This window comes from Coturnix japonica, chromosome 1 (assembly GCF_054131305.1).
Source record: "Coturnix japonica strain WE chromosome 1, WE-NBRP24, whole genome shotgun sequence".
Lineage (NCBI taxonomy): Eukaryota > Metazoa > Chordata > Aves > Galliformes > Phasianidae > Coturnix > Coturnix japonica.
The window spans coordinates 13,895,042-13,920,038 of NC_140663.1; the positions used below are offsets into that span (position 1 = coordinate 13,895,042).

At 47.9% G+C, this 24,997-nt stretch overlaps 2 protein-coding genes across 8 annotated transcripts in view; one reads left to right on the plus strand and one right to left on the minus strand.

Moving 5' to 3' along the window:
* Positions 1–1,595: 1,595 nt before the first annotated feature.
* Positions 1,596–15,683, minus strand: LOC107308206 (histone H2B 5-like). 2 transcript variants are annotated; one of them, XM_015851912.3, is made up of 2 exons: positions 15,544–15,683; positions 1,596–5,529 (listed from the first exon to the last, which is right to left on the minus strand). In XM_015851912.3, the coding sequence occupies exon 2, from the start codon at positions 5,497–5,499 to the stop codon at positions 5,119–5,121; it is 381 nt and encodes a 126-aa protein (XP_015707398.2). In that variant the 5' UTR covers positions 5,500–5,529; positions 15,544–15,683; the 3' UTR covers positions 1,596–5,118. The 2 variants fall into 2 exon arrangements, with proteins under 2 accessions (XP_015707398.2, XP_085370131.1); XM_085514005.1 differs by lacking the exon at positions 15,544–15,683 and adding an exon at positions 9,904–10,030.
* The window catches only part of GRAMD4 (GRAM domain containing 4), a 67,061-nt gene continuing 56,749 nt past the window's right edge, over positions 14,686–24,997 (plus strand). For 3 of the 6 annotated variants that reach the window (XR_014933824.1, XM_015851893.3, XM_085513842.1), the window contains exon 1: positions 15,716–16,003. Coding sequence is in view for 4 of the 6 variants with exons in the window: in XM_015851893.3 (XP_015707379.1) it covers positions 15,975–16,003 (29 nt within the window). In the remaining 2 variants the exon portion in view is untranslated. Of the gene's footprint in view, positions 15,154–15,715; positions 16,004–24,997 lie in introns of those variants that run through there. The other 3 variants (XM_015851883.3, XR_014933821.1, XM_015851874.3) reach the window with 3 other exon arrangements.

The window sequence follows — 24,997 nt, forward strand, 5'->3', positions numbered from 1 at the left end:
ACCCCTCAGGGACAGGCTTTGTCAGCCCTGGGTCAGCTGCGGTGTGAGATGTCTGGGTCCTCCTTGTATTGCAGCTGCAAAAAGGAAAAGGGGTCCTGAGTTTGAATTTAAGCCTTTTCTTTTTTCCTACCACCAAGTTTTCCAGTTAGAGTTGGCGCACTCTGCACTGCGGCCCAAGTGCAGAATGGGCTGAAGGTGAGTCTGTGTAGATGTGGGTGAGACGCTGTGAGAAGGGAGGGGAGGATGCTGCTGCTCTATCAGCACTTGGATGTGATTTCATTACCTGAAGGATGGAAGGGAGAAGCTGTGGGACAAATGTTCACCCCAAGAACACACAGCCAGGCTCTGGTCTCAGTCTGGGGTCGCTTCCAATGCTTCTCAGCCGCTGTCATTATGAACCACAGATCTTCCCATTGCTCTTACAGCCCTCTAGGAGACAGTTAAATCTGTGACATTTGTTTTCTGAATGAATTTTGTAAGAGCCATAAGAGGTTTTTTTCAGGAAGGATTAGTATTATGGATACTAACAAGCAAGAATTCATTATTTTATTTTACTTTTTTTTAAACATCTGCATTAAGGGAGAAAATGAGAAATATTTTGAGAACAGCTTTCCTTCATAGGAGAAAGCAGAAGTGCCGTTCCTCTCCCTTTCTCACACCATCTGTGTGTATTAACGCTAACTATTTTAGAAACAAAACATCTCTTACATCTTTCAAGCAAGCCAGGCTAATGCAATCCATATAACCACCAAGGCAAGTGCGGGAGCCGTGTAGAAAGGAGAAAAAGCTTTCTTTTATGCTTTCTTCTAAGCTTCAGAGGCCTAAGAAATCTGCCTGAATCTCTCCACAGTTCATGAGGAGTGCAAGGCAGACAGTGCATTATCTTGCACTGATACTGCAGAGTGCAGTATCTTGTTTCCTGCAATTACTGCAGGGGAATCATAGAATCACAGAATCATGGAATGGCCGGGGTTGAAAAGGAGCACAATGACCATCTGGTTTCAACCCCCTGCTATGTGCAGGGTCACCAACCACCAGACCAGGCTGCCCAGAGCCACATCCAGCCTGGCCTTGAATGCCTCCAGGGATGGATCCATCTCTGAATCTGAGAACAACCACATTTGTGTGGCATTTGAGTCCACCTGATGGTCTCTGCATGACCAGTTAATAACTAAATAATAACTGGATAACTCAAATGTTGGCTCTTGTTTTCCCAGCATCCCGGGGGCCCATGACCATAGGGTATGCTCTACCTTTTGTCACCTGGTCTAAGTCTTCCCAAGGCCCAGGTGTCAGCTCTGCTATAAAAATGCGCTGTGAGAGCTGCTCTGCAAAGGGTTACCAGAGAGGAAATGAACATCAGAGTCCAAAGAAAGATGGTTTCAGTGACAGTGATCACTAAGTTGACGTTTCTAGACCACGAATCTCAGTGCTTCTGGCTGTGTGAGGGGGAAGCGTCGTCCCTGTGCACCACGACCCCAGGAGTGCTCCCTTCCATGGGACACTGCTATATGCTCCCCATTGCCCCCAGAAGAATGAAGAATACAGGGCTTGCTTGGGGTTGTGAAAGGGCAGAAGCAAAGGCACCTGAGAGCTTCATCTCACCTGGCTTCCAACAGGTCTGCATTTATTTATATGTTTAACAGAAAACAGGTAATCAGCTGCAATGTATCTCGTAAAACAGTAATATAACACAGACCGTACATTATGTAACACTTATTGTCAGAAAAACTCTGTGTACACAAGCCTGCAAGATACCATGCATGGATGCAAGCACGAAAGATTGCTCCCCAGGGGCTGGTCCCAGGGAACTTCCCAAATCCTAGCAGCAGGTTTTTTATGGATTTTTATGGTTCATATCACATTCTTCCTTTCCCTGTAAACAGTTTGCTCTGGACATAAGGCGTCAGGAGATGCTGTGGTGGGAGGAAGGCCTGGGGCTGTGCACGAGCCATGCCAAGCTTGGCTGGGTGTGGTGGGAACATGGGGGTACCTCTGCCTTGAGGGTGGTCTCAGGTCAGGTCCACACAGGTCTCAGGTCACACACACAGTGACCTCCAAGACAGGCCCTCCTCCTCTGTGTGCTGCTACTCGTTTGCCATCCTTAAGTGAAGATCCATCTGCCTGGAGTGTGAGTAAACCCCCAGGCCATGCATGTGGCTGCTCAGTTCTTCTGTAGGTTTAGGTGAAGCGTGGTCTTGAAGTCCCTCTTGGGAATCAGGATCCTCCCTAGGACACAGATCTATTGCAGCTAATTTTATCTCTTAAACTGTACATAAAACCAAGTAACTCAGTGCGGTGACTAACATGGGGTTAACATCAACGCTATGTTACTCTGTGCAGCTTCCTTTTCCAACCTTCAGTACAGCTCTTTTTTTTATTGGTTAGCAAAACATGGTAACGTCCCAGAGGTGCTTCTGTTGTTGCAGTAGGAATCAGGTGGGACCAGCATTACTTGGCATATTATTTTCATTTCCAAACTATTTTATCAGTTCCAGAGCTGAAAAGACTTCTTAACAAGCACAGACACACAAGCATGAAACCCTCTTTTCTGCTGAACACCCCTCACCAGGGACCTGTGCAACATGCCACACTGATGCTTAATAAGTGGACAATTGCTGCTTTGATCCGTCCACTTTCAGACCATTTTCTATTGCCCCTAAGGCTCAGCCCAAGCCCATCCCAGCCAAAATAGCTCCCGCTGAACTGATGTGATTGTGAACCTGCACAGATGGCACAGACACGGGTTTCATTTTGTCACTTGTGCTCTGACACTACATCCACTGAGCTCACAACTGCTTCTGAGGAAGTCCCAGCTGATGGCAGCCTTGCCTGTCCCACCTCGGCCCTCCCGTGGCTGCCGCAAGTGTCTGTGTGACAGTGACAAATCAGAGCAGCCACCAGAAATGGGTTCAAATGAACCCTGCAAGAGTAAAAGAAAAAATAACTTTCATTTTAACCCGGTTCAGTTCCTCAGTCCTCTCCTTCAGCTTGTCAGGGGCAAACAGAAAGTGATAGGAAGGGAGAGTGAGGAGCAAATTATGTGTGAAATGACAGCCTGAGCTGTAGGTGGATGGAGATGATCAGTCACAGCCACCAGGCGTTAAGCAACCTAAAAACCCCCTTAAGCCTTCAAGTACTTCTGCAGTCTTAAATTGCCATTTCTCTTCTTTGAAACAGCCTTATTCCCTCTCTGAACCTCTGCTTTCTGACTTCTGCTGGGAGAGGGGACAGTGGCGGTGGTTCAACAGTGCAGGTACGACAGTGCAGGTACTTTTTCATCTTTGGTATCTGATTTTGACTGTTTAATTGGAAAACCAAAGGGAGTGCTAAGCTGTCTCTTCCAAAGTGCCACGAGGAAATAAATGGCTGAGGTTGGTGACAGATCGCTGCTGCCCAATACAGCTGTTGCGGCTGGGAGCTGCTTGCTATGGGTGCTGGAGTCCAGAGACACAGCTCGTGCTTTCTGAAAGATATCGCCATTGATTCCTACTGTATGAAATGTGGCTGAAAACCCTCCTGTGTTCTACCACTGAGCAAAGCACAGCAGGAGAGCCTGGTTTTGGCTGTGGGTTGCTCAGACCCCAAGCTGCCAAGGGTCTCCATCATTCTCAAAGGGCAGAGAAAAAAAGATGAGGATAAAAAGTAGTGGAAAACGAGAGATGTAAAACAAGATTGTTACTTAGGGGTAGGAATTTACCCTATCATTAGCAATGGATTTCAGAGAGTACCTGCGTTAGTTCTGGATCCTGTGTCTCTGCTGCTCTTTTTATTTACAGAATAAATTGCAAAAAGCAATTTAGGCATGAATATTTTTGATCTGAAAGTGCTACAGCCTACCAGAAATTCTGACTTTTTTTCAGTGTTGGCTAATTTTGTGTTTTGAGTAGGAAGCTTCAACTTTACACCATTTTTACACATGCTCCTTATCTGTTACCCAGCAGTTCAGGCATGCTAAACTTGTAACTGAGACATTCCTCCACTAATCTCTATGGCTTTATAGGGCTTTTATTATTGCTCACCTTACTGTAGGTTTTGAGAAGACATGGGGAATATCTGAAGTAGCTTAGAATGATTAAATCTGTGAAATATGAGTGAGATGCAATATTTTAAGAGTCCCTACCTATTCACCCAGCCCTGATTTTGTTTTGCTTGCCAGCAGATGAGCGAAGCAGGGAAGGCAGGGGCAAGGTGAGCTGCCAACAGCCCCTTGGACAGCACTCACTTGTCCATCCTTACAGTGAACATGGCAGAAGGGAGCACACAGGCAGAAAAAAGTCTCCAAAAAGCAGCAGCATTAGCAATGTCTTGCACATTGAAGTAGGTCTCAAAGTGGGCAAAGAAGCAGCTGGAGGAGGTAATGACCGGGTCCCACCATTCCCCATGTCTGTCCAGATGCTTTGGCAAAGCTGGGAGGCAGCTGGTGCCTCTGGCATCCTGGTGGGTAAGGCCACACATGCCTGTGCCACCAGCCTGCTCATTCTTCCTCCTTCAGGAGCAACGAGGAGGGACAGCACATGGCATTATCACAGCATCTTTAACAGAGGCCATGCACACTGATGCCAAGCAGGATCTCTGCTGGATCAGTACAGATTTTACTCTATGGACTGTGCCTGGTGGTTGCTGTGGCTGTTGATGTCAGCTTGACCTGTACGGCTGTTTTGTTGTACAACAGGATGGATCTGGGCTATCACAGAGTGGATACAGTGCAGTCTTCTTGGTGCCCATCTTGGACGACTGTATGAAAGCAGCCAGGAAGACTTCAGAGGCAATATCTCTGGGGCAGCCAGCCACCATGGCGAGCACCACACATGCATATTTTTCAAGCACAAAGGAGAATCTGGATATTCTGCAGCCAGTCCTTCAGATGAGATGTGAAAGCAGAGGCCTCCTCCACCAGCGTCGCCTGACGCGCAGCGTGCGGAACCCATAGCACATCCTGAACTCATAATGAAAATAAGCCAGCATCCAGCTTGCTGCCTCATCTTCCACTAGCCAGCTCCTATTGCCCATCCCAAGTCTGTCCATTGCCATGGAGAATAGCTGTGACCTTCATCCAAACCATAGCTGCCTACCTGTGCCTGTGCTCAGTGCGCCCACTGGAGAAGAAGCGCTGAGCTACTTGGAGCTGGTGTACTTGGTGACGGCCTTGGTGCCCTCGGAGACGGCGTGCTTGGCCAGCTCTCCGGGCAGCAGCAGGCGCACGGCTGTCTGGATCTCCCGCGAGGTGATGGTGGAGCGCTTGTTGTAGTGCGCCAGGCGCGAGGCCTCACCCGCGATGCGCTCAAAGATGTCGTTGACAAAGGAGTTCATGATGCCCATGGCTTTGGAGGAGATGCCAGTGTCGGGGTGGACCTGCTTTAGCACCTTGTAGACGTAGATGGAGTAGCTCTCTTTTCTGCTCTTGTGCCGTTTCTTATCGCCCTTCTTCTGGGTCTTTGTCACGGCTTTCTTGGAGCCCTTTTTGGGGGCAGAAGTGGACTTTGCTGGCTCTGGCATCCTGAGAGCTCTTTTTTCTGTTTCTTGAAGCTGTTTGGAAAGAACACAAAAAATCACATTCATTTGTATCCTCCCATGGTATAGTTCTACTGAAAGATGCATCAATGCCATCTCCAAATCTGAAACAAACACCCCATGACCCCATCCAAATGTTTCTGAACTGCCACTGAGAAACACACTGCTTTGTGACTATTTTTGTGTTGTTTTCTGCTTAAATCCCCATGACACTGGCCTCGTCAACACTGCTGAACCCGGACCCAGCTGGCATCTGCTTAGTAAAGATGGGTTGGGGATGGACATATTTCTGAGAGGAACACCAGAGTTCCAAATAAAACATTAACTGCAGCATGGAGTAATTTAAGTCTTTCTGGAACATGCTGGAGACACCTGGATGATATCAGTGCAGCCAGCTTTTTATGAGGCTGTTTATGTTGTACAGCTACTACAAACTCCAACAGAACATTTTGTTTGGCACATGCACAGATGTTTATTTTGAGGGTGCCGTATTTACGTGGCTATTGTTTAACACCACGTATTACAAAGGAACATAAAACAACATAGCTTTAAGGTAACCAGCTGAAACATTGGAATCTTTCAGTGTCAACGTGAGCAAAAATATCAGGAAGTAGAAAAGCTCAGAGATGTCAGGAATGATGTGACAGAGAAGCAGGAATGCAGATAGGAGGAAACAAAATGCTTTTGGGCTACACATTGATTGAGACAATCTTCACAAACTGAAATCATTTCTGGCTGTTTGGGGCTATCAGCTTTGTGGGGAGCAGGCCTCTGTTGGCCAGCCCACGTCAAAGACACTGGATTATCTCTCTGAGTTTTAATTCATTCTGCCACAACTTGCAGAGCCTTGACCTTTAGCTGCCTGTTGTTGTCAAGTAGTGCCATAACAAAAAGGTGGTATGTAAACAGGTCATAAAAGTGAATGCCTCTTCTACGCTACAAATTTACATGCGTTTTATTGTGGGTCAAGGGAATAGCTGCATTGCAACCTGGTCTCCTAATACAAAGGGTTTTGTGTTTGAGTGCTCCCTTGGAAGACAAATCTCCTGCAGGCTCTGCTGGAGGATCAGCTTCCAGCATTGCCCCAGGGCTTGGGCTTTCATGGCTCTGCAGTCTCCTGCCTCCTACTGAGGCTGCACCTCCCTCAAAGATGACCTATGAATGACAGTCAGTTGGCCAAGAGAGACAAGAGAAAAAAAGAAGAGAGTCAGGGCTCTATGTGGATATCATAGAATGGCTTGGGCTGGAAGCAACCTTAAAGACCATCTATTTCCACTCTATGGGCAGGGACAACTCCCACCAGCCCGGGTCACTCAGACATGTAGAAGGATGTGAGGTGACCAGGCATGCCCATCCAGAACAGCTTCTTACCTTTCCACAAAGCCTCCAAAGACAAGATTTTCACCAATCTACCTCCTTGATTCTTCTGCCATTCCAAATTCTTTCCTGGTGTCTTTCTCAGTGGAATGATTTGGAAGGGTAAATTCTGGATTGACCCAAAATACGGGATACACCTCAAAACTTCGACACCTGTTTACTCAGATGCTGCGTTTGCCTACTTGGGTGACACCAACATTTTTCTTCCTTTCTTCCTCTACTTGGGAAGCAACATCAAGAGAAGAAACCCCCTACTGCTCTTGTTTGCGGACTCAAAGATAAGCCTTTTCAAGGGAAAGGCATTTTTCCAAGACAAGAAATAATTGTGCACTTTCTTCGTTTTCTCTTGGGCTAATTCCCTTACTGAAAAAACGCTGCAACTGAAAAATGGACATGACTGTTTCTTATGCTTACATAGACAGTTCTAGCTGTTCGACTCACTGCAGCCCTTGGGTAGTGCAGCCAGGATCTCAGTTTTCTCCCATTTATAGTTGTGATGCGGGGAGATGCTAAGGCTCAGAGACTAGCACAAAAGCTTCAGTGTCATTGCTTTTCCCCACCTATTTCTTTGTAGCATACAGTTTTAACAGCTAAATAATGCCTTCTTTGGGAACTGGCTGCCTGCCTTTGTTTGCTGGGAAGGTGCCTAGTACAAAGGGTCTGATTGAGGCTGCTAAGTGCTAAGTAAATCATGTCAATAATAGCCCACAGTATCACCTAGAATTCTGGTGACACCAGTATTTTCTGCCATACACACAGGTACTGCCCTGGTACAGAGGTGAAATTAGAGGGATCATCCCCAAGGCGTCCACAAGGACAGTCAGCTGAGCAAAAATTACCTCAGGGGAAAAAAAAAGAGAACAGTCACATTTCTTTCCTTTCTCAGGAAAAGAAAAAAGAACAAAAAGAAAACCTGAAGAAACTAACATTTACTACTTTGTGTTTAGAAGCGTTGCCATGATGACTAACTTTATTACATGGAATGTAGCTGAGGCCTGGTACAGGCAGTGGGGTCTCCACCCTTGGGGAAACACAAAACCCAACTGGATCCAGTGCTGGGCAGCCCGAAGCAGCTGGTTCTGGTGGAGCTGCACTAGACAACGTCTAGAAGTACTTCCAGCCTCAGCCATTCTGTGGCTGTTGGAGACTGAAGCTGGGTACAAAGAACAGGCTTTGGAAGTTGTGTTCCTCCAGATGGCCATTTCCTGCTACTAGGGAGCAGAGCAGTAGGAAGTGACAGATACACCTTTGCCTCAACACCCCTTTCCTCAGCATCATTAGAAGGAAAAAGAGCTGAAAACATATGACTCACTGTAGCCTCCCAGATCTGAAGAATCCTGCTGAGAAATCCCATGTGAAGCCCAACGCTGCCTGCATCTTTCCTATGCCTGATATATTGATAGCCAGACTGGCAGAGAAGCTCCCTCAGCATTTCTTTCTTATTTGTGGGGTTGCTGCAGTAAAATCAGCGCCAAGTTAGTGCCAGTGGTGTGAAGGGATGACAAGGGATGGACCATTCTTTGGCCTTTAGGACCTCTCCTCACTCAGAGGTGGAAATGGCACTGAGATTTTTCCTCCTCTTCCCTCACAGAATCTGTCCATGCTGAGATGAGCTCTGTGGCATCTGCTGTAAATCCTCACCATGTGTAAAAACTGCTACCATGCCATGTTTTGGACTGGGAAGAACTTTTCTCTTGGCATGTGATGATGAGGTAATGCTTGCTTTCTTTTAAAGTAATGAGGAAATGCAGTTTCCTGGAATAAGGTAGAGTAATCTGAGCTGATTTTTTTCCAAAGGTGGGGGGACAAAGAGCTGATTGCAGGATTTTGAGTAATCCCATATCAATAATAGTGCCTCATCCCCAACCCCATGTGCTCTGCTGTGTTTTATTTGGGTGCTCCTGTAAAGTAATCATGTTTAACTTTACATACGAACAGGCAATTGTTTCGGTTAAGAGATTCATGGTTACATATCAGACCATGAAACCTGTTAAAAGTGAAGATGTCCCCCTCCTCCATCACACTTAAAGAAATGCTGCAGCTCAGTCCCACACACCACGTTCACAGTGACCTGCGGCTTCAGAAGAAACTCAAGCAGAGTAACAAAGATAGACATCCTAACCCTGTGACTGCTCCTTATCATTGCTTGTGGTAACACATGACCTGGGACTTCAGCTCAGGAATCTCCTTACAGTAACCCATGCTTTGCTTTTCTTTGCAGGCATTTCCATTTACAGCTTTGGAAAACACATTTCTGAACACCAGCAACAGCTGTAGTTTCTTGTCCTACCTCTACCGAAGCTGCAAGTACTTCTCAGGGCTGTGAGAGCACCAGTCGGAGATGCTTATACACCAAGTATGGAGCAGGACCATAAATCAGAGCTGTCTGCAGGGAACATATACTGAATTTCTAAAGAAAAGAAAACCTTATTCATGAGCCGAGCAGAGCAGCAGAGAGACACAGGACTGCAAGAAGAATGGCTGTCAGGAGGTTAAATACTGCTGTTGTTACTCTGATGAAAGTGCCTGAAGTCAGTGGGGGTTTAACCTGGCTCTGAAACCACAAGTACAATATTTAGAGATGCTTAGCAGCAGCAGACAGCATTGATTTCCACTGGAATGCTGCAGGTTCAGTACTTAGCAAAAGTCAGACTCTGTGTTTTACCAGGGTTTTGCTGCTGCAAATAAATATGGGGGTACTTCCGAAAGCTATTTAACGTGACTTTTATCTGCTCTACAGAAGATCACTTGATAGCTACCTGCTTTGGCATCCCTCCATTCTATGCTCTTGAAAATAAATCCTAACAAATGTAAAAAGGAGAAATAATATTTTTGATAGATCAATAACCTCTAAAAGTTCACAAGAGCATATCTCGTACTGTAATCTGCTACAATTATGCTCCAGTCAGCTTTCCCATAAAAAGACATGGTCTAGAGAAGTGTTTATTATCACAACCATCCTCCATACCCTCAGTACTAAAACCGTCCAACAGACAAAACAACCAGGCTCACCTTCATCCTGTGCTTTTATCAGCTTTCATCACATTAAACAACACACACTTCAGCACAATCCTCTACAAGTTTCAGAGTTACTGGGATTTGCTTCTTCTGCCACAAATCCTTTCCTTAAGCAACAGCCACCTGAGTGATGGCAGGAGCTTGATGAGAACCAATGCAGACGTATGAGGCGCCTCTTCCTCCTCCATCACCCATTGCCAGGTGTCAGGAGGTTTGTGTGACCTTCCCCATTGCTACAGATAACCTGTTCAGCAGAAAGATACTAGAGCAGGGATCATACTCCAAAATAATAACATACTTCCCAGTTTACTGACTGGGAATAACATGGAAAAATATGAAGAAGCAGAAAGCTATGTTCCCACATAGACTAAAGACCAGATCAAGTCACTTAAGTTTTAAGAATGGTGGGCACATTAGAACAGAAGTACGGCCATGAGTCTCCTCTGGCACAGACAAAACCTTTTAGTGAACCTTCATGCTGTGTATACAGGTCTACGCTAGAACAGCAAGTATCACAAACTCTCCCCTATGTGCAGAGATGGAGCTGAGCAAGGCTGTGCTGCGTGCAGCTGTAATCAATCATGACCCACATTCCTTCCAGAAGAGTCTCCAAGTTCAATTATAGTCCTGCAGTTACTGTGCCTCCACATTGCAGCATTTCCTGAAAATGATTGAAAAAATAATATTGGAAAGCATGCAATTAATGAAGGAGTCAGGAATGTGTGAAAGCTGCTTCATCATCCATGTAAAACACGGGAGCCCAGGAGTGCAATGTGCAAATGCAGACATCGTGCATTGAATCTGTAAACCAAACAGGTACATTTGGAAGTGGTATGGCATGCCACAAGCTACACATGTCAGATTTCATTCTTGCGAGGTACTCAAAATACTGCTACGTGTATATTAATAACAAATTGGGTAATTTACAGCAATTTCACTCTAAAAGGAAGATGTATGACTGTCACTGCAGGGAAAGGAAGACTAGCATCCTTCCCCAGCACTCCCAGCAGACAGGAACAGAGCAGGAACACAGCCCAGGGCTGCTGACACCTTTCTGCTGCAACCAGCAGATCACATTACCACAGCCCTGAGTCCTTGATTCTGTGAACATGTGATATGGGTACCAAGGCTGACACCTTCCTTTGACTGAGCAGTCATGAGGTTGAAGAGCTTAAACTTCTCCAGAAACACTGGAAAAAGGCATCAGCTCACACCCAAATTCCACACTGCACAGCCTGCCTGCAAATGGAGCTGTAGTGGTGTTTTAATCCAGCCCTAACACTGAGGCTAGCATCACTGTCAAGGGGAGTATGTGTGCTGGCCACTACCAGCTGGAAAAGGCAATCTCCCTCCAAAGAAATCAAAGCATAATTAGGGATAAGTCAATATTTACGTCAGGCTGGAGAGCAAAGAGCCCCCTGCTGCAGACTTGGTGACAACCACTAGACCAGAAGTGAAGAGGGCTGGAGGACAAAGTGACAGCCCCAAATGCCAGCGGTCCTTGCTGGTAGGTAGCAATTAGAACGACTAGAGGTAAGACTTGCTTTTCAAAACACAAAAGGGTTGTCAAGCGCAGCCGGTGTAAAATGTCACATTATCTGTACCATCCTGTTATTTTTAGCCATCCATGGCTTCATCCTCCTACGCTCATTTCCCCCAGGCTCCCACACCTTCAGTTCCCAAGCAGTTTGTCCCCCAGGTGACGTGCTCGCCCCTCGCTCTGCCTCCTCACTGCTGCTGCCCCTCTCAGCACTCACCCCACAGAGCTCACTGATGTCCTAGATCCAAGAGTCACGTGCTTATGGACTCTGCCCAAGCTCTTATCTTGTGTTCTGCCCTCGTTGTTTAGCAGGCTGGGCTGAGGACCCACAGGCACACAGAAGAACAGAACAGAGGAATTAATTCTGGTGTGGGAGAGGACAGGAAGGGTGGGACAGCTGCAGCAATCCTATCTCCAGAACAGAGCTCCTGTATTTACAGCGCATCTAAGACGCAGACACATCAAGAACAGAACTAGCCCTATTTATACTGGGGATGGTCAGATGGCTCACTCCCAATGGGATGCTCTGGTGTTCCCCAGCCCAGGATGCTGACTCTTTCATTGCCTCCTGCACAGACATTCACTGTATTGCCATCTTCCCTTTTTGTTCTTATTCCTATCCATCCGCCTTCATTTGTGCAGTATTTTCTGCTTGACAAATGCCAGCCTATTACATATAATCTCTTCACCCTCAAGTGAGAGATCTATATAGCTTACATAAACAGGTTATAAAGAGCAATTTCACGTGCCCCAAAGCATGCCCATTTTTCCCATCTTTCGCTTTTGGTCTGATATGAACATTGCCTCATAAAACATCCTTTATCACCATGGCTGCAGCCCCGCTGTTTCTTCCTCCTGCAGGGGTTACCTGTGGGAAGGACCTCCACATTGACCCACCTTGCCTCTCCAGGTGGCACATCTTGTATTAAGAGACAAATCCTCTGCAAATGGAACCCCTTCCTGGTCCTGAGGGAGAGCCAAGCAAACCACCAGCATTTAACAATGAGCACAGAAAGCCTTACTGCAATGGATACCTGACCTGAGTATTTTTGCTGAATTCAGAAGAAAACCCACCACATCTATTCTAAAGGAGTTTTCAGGATGGTCTGAAAGATAAATAATCACCCCCGACAGATCACATCTTCAGGAAGGTCGGTGAAATAATATGACAAGAGTGGTGATTAACTCTCGCCACAAAGGGAAACGTTGAGCTGATGTAGGTGGCACATAAAATCCCCCACTCCCTTTATGAGTCAGGTAAGCTGCCAGGAGGCGGAGGTGGGATCTGTGGGATGAAGCTCTGTTGGCCCCAGCCACTCAGCAGTGTTTTTTTTCTTTTGAAAGACAAGAAAAAACAGTTTGATTATTAAATCAGATGCTTCAAAATGAAGTTTCATTTCAATAGTAAAATCGAACACTTGCCCTCAATCTCCAACGATGCTGTTTGCAATGATAGGCAAGGAGAAATATTACTAAACAACTCCACCCCCTGAGGTTAAAATAGCATTTTTGGGTAACGCATCTATTCTTCTGCCTCCCACCCACACCTGTGATTCTGCAGTCACATCGCTTCTCTCTCCCTGGCTCCAGGAAAAAGGGAAGCAGGCAAGCCAGGATCCCAGCCCCACACAGAGCTCTGAGCTAATGAGGAAAAAACATTGTTCTCACAATAGCTGCAGTGTTGTTTAACAAATGCATAAAGCAAGTGGGGAGAGAAAGGAAAAGGATGAACAAGCTACTTTGCCGGTTTCCCTCCTGAATTTAGGAATGTTGCCCATACACTTAATTCTTCAGTCTACCTGACTGTGTGTCTCTGAGGAAGGGCACAGAGCGGTACACTGCGGGTGCTGGGAAAGAGAGGCGATAGGATCAGACCTTCAGCATGAGTTCGTTCTTTGTTTCAGCTGGAGAATGGAAGATCTGGAGTGGAGTATGCATATACATAGGGATGGGTGTATGGAATACACATACATCCAATACATACATGGAAATGTCAGCCGGGAGAAAGGACAGAGCAGGACAATGACCAAAGGAACAGTGTGGGGAAAAAAGCACTAAGGGGAAGGTTGAGTACAGCTCTGAAGATCCCCCACAACATCACCCTCTAAATAGGAAAGATACAGGTTTGACAGGCGGACTACTCTTCAATGGACTGGTTGTGAGATTGCACCCAGAGTGGTGGTCAGTGGCTCAATGTCTGCATGGATGATCAGTGATGAGTGGTGTGCCCCAAGGGTCAGTACTGGGACCGGAGCTATTTAACATCTTCATCAGTGTGAATGAATTGAGTGCACCCTCAGCAAGTCTGAGGGTGACACCAAGCTGTGTGTGTGGACAACACGTCTGAGGAACGTCATCCAGAGACCTAGACAGGCTCAAGCAATGGGCCCAAGTGAACATCATGAGGTTCAACAAAGCCAAGCGCTAGGTATTGTACCTGGTTCTTGGTAACCTCACCTATCAGAACAAGCCAAGTGATGTAAGGACAGAGCACGACTGGACTTGACCCAGCAATGTGCCCTTGCAGCTCAGAAAGTCAACTATATCCTGGGCTGCATCAAAAGCAGAACAGCCAGCAGGGCAAGGAGGTGATCCTGCCCCTGTTCTGCTCTGTGAGACCTCACCTGGAGCACTGCGTCCAGATGGGGAGTGCTCAGTGCAGGAGAGACACAGACCTGCTGGGGTGGGATCAGAGAAGGGCCACAGAACTGATCCAAGGGATGGAGAACAGGCTGAGAGCTGGGGCTGTTCAGCCTGGAAAAGAAAAGGCTGTGGGGAGATCTGAGCATGGCCTTTCAGTATCTTAAGTGGGGCTACATGAAGGAAGGGGATAGACTTGTTAGCAGGGTCTGCTATGACACGACAAGGGGAAATTGTTTCAAAGTAAAAGAGGGGAGGAGTCTGGAGGCTTCTGCAGAAATATCTCCATAGACAAATCCGAGTTCCTGCAGCTCCCAAATTACTGTGAAGGAGTCAAGTATCATTAATGGGCTGAGGAAGGAAATAGGAAGGAAAGAGGAGCACACGCTCAGGGGAAGGCTCGTTTTGTTTTCCTAATTAGCAAATCATACAGTACAGAGGGAAAAATTGCTGCTGGGACCTGAGCTGTCAGTCCTTCACACATCACATAATAGGAGCCAAGAGGAGGGTGTGGGAATTGCATTCAGATGATCCAATTCCTCCTGTTATTAGTGCGCGTTCAGTGTAATAAAACCTCATCAGGGAAAGTACACAGTGTAACACAAACCCTATGGAGGCTATAGAGCAAAGCCCCGGGAAGACCGAGCAGCGTTCCCAGGCAGCATGAAACCCAGCACGGAGCTGGCGGCACCAGGAGCAGCGCATGGAGATGAATGAAGCCCTGTTTGTAAACGTGCCATACGGCTGCACGCTCCTGGCTCTCATTTTCTGCGATCTGACTCAGCCTCCAACACGGATCCACTCCCCCACGTTTTGATTCATAAATCCTTCATCTCAGGGAAAGTTACAGGGACGTGACACAAGCAAAGGGCACGCGGTGACGTGAAATGGGAGAATGGCAGCGTGCAATGAGCCCCACTGCGGCCCCGGGCACTGACCCGCTGCCATAAAGGCAGCCCAGGGAGGGCACCGAGCCGGGTACAGCACGAGCTGCATATGGTGACCAACGGGCTGTGCGCTCTGCATCCCCCGGGACAGCGGATAAGACACGTACGGGATGGAAAGTAAGAGGCTTTATCCCTTAAGCAACGAAAGAGATGGGCGTTCAGAGCAGCAGTGCAGATACAACAGCTGATGCATGAGCAATGGTGTATGGCGCCCTATGCTTACTAAACAATTAACGAGCTCCCGCAGTGTCGGTTCCCACGCAGGACCGACCCTTCCCTGCAGTGACCCCGCTGTGCTGTGTGCTCAGAGCAGCGGGCCCGGCCGGGACACTGCAGCGGGGCAGGGCTGAGCCCGGATCTGCCCCAAGAGCGGCTCTGCTGCCCCAGGTGCCGCATGGCTCCGGGTGCGGCACGGCGCATCTCCGCTAACACCCGCGTTCCAGCACAGGCTGCATAACAAAGAGCACACTCAGCCCCGTCCCCGCGGCCCGGCACGGCGCTCCTTGCCTGCTAAGGCGTCCGGGCTCCTCGGCGGGCGGGCTCCGCGCGCGCTGCGGCTCGGCAGGGCCGGGTAAGGCCGCCGAGCTGTGCAGGGCTCCGGCTCTGCGGCGCCGCACCGCTGCGGGCCGCCCATAGGCCGGGCTGCGCCCCGCCCGCCCCCGCCTCTGCGGGCTCCCGCCGCCGGGCGGCCGGGGGCGGGGCGCGGCGAGACCCGGAGAGCGGCTGGGCGCTGCGGCGGCGGCTGCGCAGGGCGCTCGGCTCGGCCTCGGCGCGGCGGCCGGAGGAGGCGGCGGCGTCGGACCGGCACCTGCTGCCGCCCGCGCCCGGAGCCGCAGCGGGAGCCGAGCGGGCGCGTCCCGGCGGCGTGTCCCGGCGGCTGAGCGGGGCTCTCGGGGCGGCGCCTGGCTCCGGCGGCCTGGGCACGGCGGGGAGCGTGAATGAGAGTTTGCTCCGATTTCCGAGCCGGGTGAGTGCCCCGCCGGGCGCCTGTTTGAACGCTGAATTCCGCCTACGTTATTCGCGTCCGAGCCTTCCCGTCCCCGGGATCGGCCGCTTCGCCTCCTCCCCGAGGCAGCGCCGGGTTGGCCGCCCCCTCCCCGCGTCCTCCGCCGCCTTTTGTTCGGAGCGCGGGCCGGGCCGGGAGCTGCGGCGCTGTCCGGCCGTGCGGGCAGGGGGCGGCCGCGGGGAGACACAGCCCGGGCGGGCGGCGGAATAAACACAGTGCGGGGCGGCGCGGTGCGGGTCACATCCCCGGGCACTAACACGGTAGGGCCGCCCGGCCTCCCTCGCTGTTGCTGGTTAGGGGCTGCAGGATAGCGGTGTCTCCCTTGGACCTCGTAGTCTGCTTGGTGGCTTCTGGCTGGGAAGTGAGGCGTCCTGTCTCAGTGCTGTACGTTTGGCTGTGTTGGAGCTGCCCTGTGCCCGCTGCAGGCAGCCGGCCGTGTCTGGGGAGCGCTCCGCTTTTCCAGCTGTGCAGGTGGGGCCGGGCGGTGATGCAGGGGCTGTTATGGGGGCAGTTCCGTTGCTGTCCTGAGGGACCCCCGCCGGACGATTTAACAGGGGTGTGTTTGTGTTCTGGGCCTCGGGTCTGGTCCGCAGACCGTCCTCAGGTTTGGAGGCAGCTGTGGTGCAGGTGGGGATGTGACAGCCGGCTGTCAGCCGCTCCTGGGATCACCTCCGCGGCAGAGCTTGGGTAGCAGGGTTACAGTTACGCTGGGAGGGCTGTGGGGTAGGTGCTGGAGGAGTTCATGGGGATGGATGTGGGTGAAGTTGGAGGTGCTCAACAAGACAACGTCCTGGGCATCTGCATGCTGTGTTACCCGGCCTTATCTTTCCTTACTATGTGACAAGTGGTTTTGTTCCTCAGAATCATCTAGCCATAGGTCCCTGTTCAATGCAGGACTTGCATCTGGTCCCTTCCAACTCCCACATCTGGTTACCTGGCCCTTAGGAAATGAGGGCTCACTCGGACACAGTCTGCATTCCTTTGAAGCCAGCGTTGGGTCTTTGACTTTCTGATTCTAAGATGGGTAAAATATAATATTGTTGGATCATATGTTGGTACCAAACGACAGAAGAATCCCTGGCAGCCTGAGCTGGGTGTCACTGCTCTCACGCTGGGCTCGTTTCCCTGCTATAATGAATGCGATGTGGGGCTGACACCAGGATGAGCAGCAGACTTACAGCATTCACTGCATGTCCACAGCTCTGTGGGGGTCCTCCTGGAGGCACTTCTGATTGGCAGCAGGTCTGAGGGATAGAGTCAGGCTAATGGGCTTTTCATTATAATGGTGGCATTGCTGAGCCCAGGGCTGGGGGTGCTGTGGTGGTGCCCGGGGGTGCTGGGAGAAGCTGTGCTGAGCCCATCTCCCCATCTTTGCCTCCTGCCTGGAGCATCGCTGAGGCCTGTGACGTAAGTGCCTGTGGGGGAGGAGGAATTGAGGGCAGCAGCTGGAAAAGCCTGTCCTCGCTCTTCAGGGATCTGTCTGAGGGGAGAGAAAGCCCCACTGGATGGGAAAGCCCCACTGAGGAAAGAGCAGGGCTGCAGGGTTGGCTGGGGGTGCTGGTGTCAGAGTGTGGCAGCCCCGGGCACTGCCCCTGCCCTCCTGCCCTTGTGTAGTGTGGAAACTGATGGGAGTTCCCTGTAGGTGTGAGTGCAGTATCATGTGCTGGCGTTCAGTGTTGTTTGAGAATAGCTTGAGGGGGAAAAACCCTGTATTTTGCTTCTGTAAGGAACCTCGTGCAGTGTATGAGAAGTGGCTAATTAGTGTCACTGTTAAATTCAGATATAGCTCTGTAGCCTTGTCTGTCTATAATGCTGTATATATTCAGCATCTTCCTAGCTTGGTATTTCAGTGTTCACTCCTCAGTACAAAGACTTTACAGCTGAGGAGGAACGTAAACTGTTCAACCTCCAGAATAACGACCTGTTGGAAAATGAACCACGACCTCATTTCACGTTGTGCTGCTGTGAAAATTCATCATTCAGCTTTAACTCGGTCACCACCTCTCCTGTTCTTGCAGGCAGGAGACTGCTTTGTGTGTGACATATGGCTCCATTAAAAGTTTTATGATGATTGTCTTTTTGTTTAAGGAGTCAAAGATCGCGTTTCCTGATGTTTTGTTTCCTAAAGGTCAGGGTAATGAATGCTGTTTAGCAGTGCACGAACACCTCGCTGGGTTTTCCTGGTTTAAGTTAGGCAGTAGCTGCTCCAGGTCTCTTCCTTCTCAACCCTTAATGGTACCATTTCTCTTGTATGGTAAATCGCCTTGGCTAAAGGGTAGCGTTCAGCAGCAAATTAAAAATACATTATCTCTAGTTAGGAGCTTTCTTGCTCTTTTCCCTCTCCTCCCTTTGCCACCCAATCCTTTCTCCAGATGCACTCTCTGGCAGTAATAGATTTAATTCCCTGACTTAGGAGACCAGGCCTTAATGACTGAAGATACAGTCACTTCTGCGAGTGGCAGAAGGTGAAGGCTCCAAAACCTGCTCTGTTGGTTGCCTTTGGAAAATTATTTTTATTTGAATCTTGGGTCGCTGTGTGTCTTTAACATTTGCTTGAGTTAACAAGGGAAAAAGCTACCGGCTCTGAGGGATCGAGAATACTTCGGGTTGTCTGGTTTGCTTTTAGTTTGAAAGCTGTGTCTGCATCTCAACGGAAACCGGAGTTCAGCTTAGATGAGCTGCTTACAACTTGGAGTTACTGCAGCTGTTCTCTGCCAAGGTCTGTTGAGAACACGTCGCCTGCTCTAGAGAAATGTGCTATCAAGAGTGTATCGCACTTAGCATAAAGCTTGCTCTATAGGTGTCTGGGGGGCAGAAACAAACCAAGCTTGTATTTCCTAGTATACTGCATAAATAAGTAAGTTGTAAAGTAAATTTTCTGTGTCTTGCTTTTCCTTCCTGGGATGCAGGACCTGGAGGTCACTGTAAGTCACTGGTGCTGCAGCTGTTCCAAGTGCTGCTGCCCTTCTGCAGGAGCTGACATTTCTGGTTCCAAACCCCAAACTGCAGCCCTGTGTTCCTGATCTCATCCACACAGATGCTGACACATCTTTTGACCCGTGATTAAGGGATTTATGACTAGGTTTATGGGATTCACGTGCCCGGGAAGCATAATCATTACATGCTGCATCACATAGATGCGTGTGTTCCTTGGGTTGTGTGCATGCAGACTTTGGTCTCAAACTTATCTCTGTTTTGAGCCAGCACTTGCTGCTGTATTGTTGCTGTGTAGTGCCCTGGCTTGGCAGCAGCCACCTCACTCAGGGCTCTTCCCTCCATCAGGGCTCTCTGTCTGCTCAGTGCATATTGATATATTCTCAAGATTCCTTTGTGCTGTGCATGAAGGTGAGCATCTGCCTTAGAAACTAAAGTAAATGGGGTGAGGTTCAGATGTTTCTTGTTCTGCCACATCTGTTTTGTGCGCTTATGTGCGGAATTCTGTGGCCCATGTTAAATTTATCAAGGAGGATTTTATTTTTAGGTCAACGCTCCAGGTGCAGAGTAAAGCTGTTAGTGGGATGTTGACAGCCAGGTAACACTGCTGGCAGCTGGGAGGGAGGGAGGAGGACTAAAGGAATAAAGAGTGAGATACCACTTTATCTTTGGGATGCTCATCAAGCTCTGTGGGAGGGTACGCTTCTGTTTCTTGAGTGTTGAGTGTCTCCTGTATATCTGTGTGTAGCTGGTCAAGCTGTGGTGGATGATTTTTGAGCAGGAAAAGTAGTTAGCAGTTGTTTGCCTTTTCCGTGTTGAAATGCAATGGTTGGTAAATGTGTTTTAAATTTCCAAAGTACCCCCCTGAAAACAGCTGCTTAACATGAGAGCTCTATACTTATCTTAATTAAAGAGAACAAAGCCATGCACTTTATAGTTGTATGACGTATACAATCAGTGCTTGAATTCTATTGTTTTCTACCACTATAGCTGCCTTATCGGCTCTCTTGATAGGGCAGTCGGTGGCTTTTATTAGTAGCTCTCATTACTAATGCTTGGCTTTTTTACCGTCTCATAGAAGCCAGTTGTTCCTTCAATATTCATTTCATGCGCAAAGTTACTTATATATAGAACACTGGAGGTTCACAGGTTTGGAAAGGAACCAATTTTGAAAGTTAATATCAGAGTTTAGAATGAAGGATCCACCGTGTATCTTTAGATGCTCAAAGCAGAGCTTCTCTCATAACTTGAAGTTTACGGTGAATGTTGAAAGTTAGACACGTTCTTAAATATAACATGAGCAAGAGTTTTAGCTCTGAAGCTGCCTGCAGAAGTCCTTCTGTCTCACATTACTGATGCTACAGAAGTGCCACATTCGGGAAGGGGTTTCTCTATTTAATCTCTCTGGAGATCCTTATGCGTGCATAGTAACTGCGTTTCAAACCAACCTGCTGCACTTCTCAAGGTTAACAGCGTTTTGCCATGCTGGGTAAAATGTGGCAGTGGTGCACAGAGACACGTGGATTTACAACTGTCAGCAGTGTTTAAGCGGTAGCACAGCCGTAGGGATGGGGGGAATGTGGAGCCTGTAGAGGAGTTCTTGTAATGTGGTCAGAAGGCCACACATAGTCCGTGGTGCTGCTTTATGAGACTGAAAAAGGTCTGGTTTTTTCCTGTTTGCTTTTGGTAGAGCCAGCTCGTGGCTGCAGATGTACAGCCTTGGGGTCCCTTTAGTTGTATGAGTGTACAATGGAGACTGTCCTTCACAATAAGATATAGAGCACCTAGCTACACGTGTGGATCCTTTAAGAGCTCTGTCAGCTGCAGGATGCTGTATGTTCAAGTTTCACTTGAGCTGTAAAAGCTTCCTGGAAACATGCAGTAATTAAAACTAAAGTCAGGAGCTTGCAACACACTGCAGAAGTGAGGACTGTGGTCTCCTCCAGATGACGTGGAGCCAGCCCTGTTGTGTTTCAGGGAAGCATTCTGAGCTTGTATGAAGCTTATAAAAGGGTCTGTGCTTGTTTTTTGTGGCCTTTTCACTTTCCCTATCTAGCAGAGTCACTGACATCTGCTTTGACTTTCATTTTGATGAGTTGGAGAAGATGGAATGCATAAGTAATTCTATATTTTGCTCTTAATACTTTGGAATTGCATAAATATGATTTTCTTTATAGATAAGCATTAAGCATTAGGCTATTATCTGTGACTCATTACCGTGTATTCTGCTGTTGGGGACAATTTATTGTCTTTGTTAAATCATGGAAAATCCTTCCATGCAGTTTGTATTTCTTTGTGTCTGAAGCAAACTACATTTGTTTATCTTACCCTCTAGGTGGCTTTGTTCTCAGCTGGCTGGAAGTTCATCATAATATGTGGGTGCAACAGCAGACCTCATTCGTAGCACAAAGATGTCATGTGTGTGCTTAGATGTGGAACAATTGTCTTAGATGGTTTCTGGAAACACTGCGTGGACTTAAGCAAAGAAGAATGTCTGTTTGTTCTAAAGGTGGTGATTTGCTTTTCTGCTCTCTCACTCCTTTTCAAACACTTCAGCCAAACAAAGCATTTGCAGTTACGCAGTCTGATATTCCTTCGAGCTTTTTTAAATATAAATATCAAAGTTAGGAAGTTCATACTCATAAATGTCAGAAGTAGGTAAAGACAGAAGGACTGGAGATGCTAAGAAGGGGCTGGACCCATGGCTGGATGACCACAGCTTGTCTGTTGTCTGAAATGAGAGATGAGGAACTGTGGAGCTGTGTTTAGGCTGCAGATGCATTGCTACTGTTTCTGAACCATGAAGGAAATACCAGATGCCAACACTTCAGGAGATCATCTACTGCTGCCATACATATTTTCTTACTTGCAGGACGATCATTGTTTGGAGTAGCTTCTTTTTTATGTGAAGATTTACTAGTAGATTCACTTCATATAAAATACATATTTGCCAAATGCAGCCGTAAACAGTAATATGAGTGCTTGCCTTGGTTCCTGGCTACACAGAAACCTTTCCAGTCGCTGGCCCTGAAGGCCCTTTTTCAAGACCAGACAAGTGTGTGTGTGTCTGCTGGGTAGTGGGGCTGCCTCTTCTGAAGGGGAGTTTGCAGGAGGATGTGGTTTTACTTCTTGTCGCAGTGAAGCTCTTGGAGGCCTGACAGCTCTGGTTTGCTGTGTGCCCTTGGGGTTGAGTGCAGTAGCCAGAACAGTCCTTGATTGAAACTGCTTAAGGTTTTGTAATATCTAATAAATTCCAGAGTCGGGCTAGAGAAGAAGGCAACCTTTTTCTTGCAGCATGGTAAACTCCAGCTACCAAACCAGTTTGAAGACCATGGAGCACATTACCAATCTTGGCTGGACTGTCCACAGCCGCTGTATAGTCTGGATTTGGTGCCTTGACTTCATCTGGTGGGAGTGATTAAGATACAATGTTTGCCACATTTTCCTAGTGATGTTGCTGTCCCTTTGGTTTTGCTGTGAGATGCTGTTATCATCTCCTCAGCTTTGAGAACCAAAAGGTTTCTTAGAGGAAGACATTCTTAGAAGAACTCTACCTTTGTGGCAAAGCAAGTTGTTACCTCTATAAAAACTCCTTAAAAGGCTTTGAAATACACAGAGCTGAAACAATTTTACTGTGGCCTGTGCATGAATCACAGAATCACAGAATCACAGAATTACCCGGGTTGGAAGGGACCTCAAGGATCATGTAGTTCCAACCCCCCTGCCTAGCAGGGCCACCAAACATACACCTTTACTAGATCAGGTTGCCCAGGGCCCCGTCCAACCTGGCCTTGAACACCTCCAAGGACGGGGCATCCACAACCTCCCTGGGCAGCCTGTTCCAGGGCCTAACCACTCTTCTAGTAAAGAACTTTCCCCTAACATCCAACCTAAATCTTCCCTCCTTCAACTTAAAACCATTTCCCCTAGTCCTGCTATTATCAGCCCTTTCGAAGAGTTTACTCCCTTCCTGGGAGTAAGTTCCCTTCAGGTATTGAAAGGCTGCAATGAGGTCACCCCGCAACCTTCTCTTCTCCAGGCTGAACAAACCCAACTCCCTCAGCCTGTCCTCATAGGGGAGGTGCTCCAGCCCCCTGATCATCTTTGTGGCCCTCCTCTGGACCCTTTCCAAAATCTCCATATCTTTTTTGTACTGAGGGCTCCACACCTGGACACAGTACTCCAGATGGGGCCTCACAAGAGCAGAGTAGAGAGGGACGATCACCTCCCTATCCCTGCTGACCACCCCTCTCCTGATGGAGCCCAGGATCCCATTTGCTTTCCAGGCTGCCAGAGCGCACTGCTGGCTCATGTTAAGTTTCTCATCTATCAGGACCCCTAGGTCTTTTTCTGCCGAGCTGCTCTCAAGGACAACTCCTCCCAGCCTGTACAGGTGCCTGGGGTTCTTCCGGCCCAAGTGCAAAACCTTGCACTTTGCCGTGTTGAACCTCCTTGAAAGGAGTAGTATTACCTCTTTCCCCGCACCCAGCCATGACTGTTCAGAAAGATACAGTGTGTGTGTACAGCTTTTTTTTTCTTCAAGAGCTTTGACCTTTGGACCTTTATCATTACTGACTGAAGCGTCATAGTGGCATAAATATCCCCGTCAGCTCAGACAGTGTAACTCTGGCCCTCATCCCAGTCTTAGAGGCCGACATAGAAATGCCATCCTCTATCTGCCTTTGATATTGCTTGGTCTGGTTGAAATGGTGACTGCATTAATCCTTTATGTATTCTTTCTACCGTGGCTTCTTTGCTTCATTACTGAACTATCCATCCTGCTTTCCTTGTGCTAATTTTATTCCATGTGAAGTCTGAAGCCTCAGTGATATGTGAGATTACTACTTACTGTCACTGGCTTTGTATTCTTTAAGGAACCCGACTGCCTTTGTGGCGTGTTTGTGATGCTTTGAGACAAGGAAATACTTTGTTTTGGAACAGAGCATGCAGAAAGTAGCTCAGTGTGCTAGCACAGCCTTGGTTTATAACCTCTCCCAAATGTCAGTCCTTCTGGCAGCACTGGATTCAGGGACTGCTTCATGTTTAGGATTAAAAAACCCCAACAGACTGGCAAAGCTTTTCTGCTTCTTCCTTTTGTCCTGTACACCTCATGTTGAGATGCAGCTGAAAGGCTGCTAATATGGCTGTGTCAGAAGAGGCTTCTCTTCGGACAAATGCCATTTAGCATAGATTTAACGTTTAGTGATGCTGCAGAGAGTACGTTCCCTCCGTAGAGGGTTAGAGCTCAACATGGTGGACTTTGGTTTATTTAAAGACTGGCTCCAAGGTGCCTTGTTCCATTTCTTTCAAGCATCTTCAAAACTGTAGTTGTCAACTGTATGCAGGTTTTTTTTTTGCCATTGGAAACATCTGTTATGAGGCAGTAGGATAACAAGTGTCATTAAGATGTTAATTTCCTACCAATGCAACCAAATTAATGAGAACTGGACTAGTTTATGGTAATAGCTTCAGCTGGTTGGCTTTCTTGTTAGGAGGAGAGGCTTTGTCCTTTTCTTACAGATTCACGTAATGCATCATTTCAATGATTTGTTGAAACTGTGCAATTTTTTGCTTAGATTTCCTCAACTCTGTGCATACTTTAAGGAAGCCTGAAAATTTACAAGATATCTATTCAGACTTGTTTCTCGTATGGTTGCCTGAAGAATAGTTGTCACAGGCTCTTTGAAAGCTGTGGAAAAAGCTGAGGGCTGTTATATTAAACTCTAGAAACTGCTGTGCTTTTAAATTTTTTATCTGGAAGTTGTATACAAAATTACTTGGACTAAAAGTCTGCCCGTAGGACTGTTGTATTTGCAAGATTGTGGAGATGTTCTTTGGCATCTGATGGAAACTGACCTGGACGTGACTTTGTCAGGAGACCATGGAAAGCAATGGCTGTTTGCAGAGCACTGCTTTGAGGTGTTTTCAGGATCCTGGCAGCGCTTCAGGCCTGACACTGAAATTGTCTTATTGTCTCAGAGTCTGCAGTGCCTGGAGGGGAATTTGAGTGTCACTGTAGGG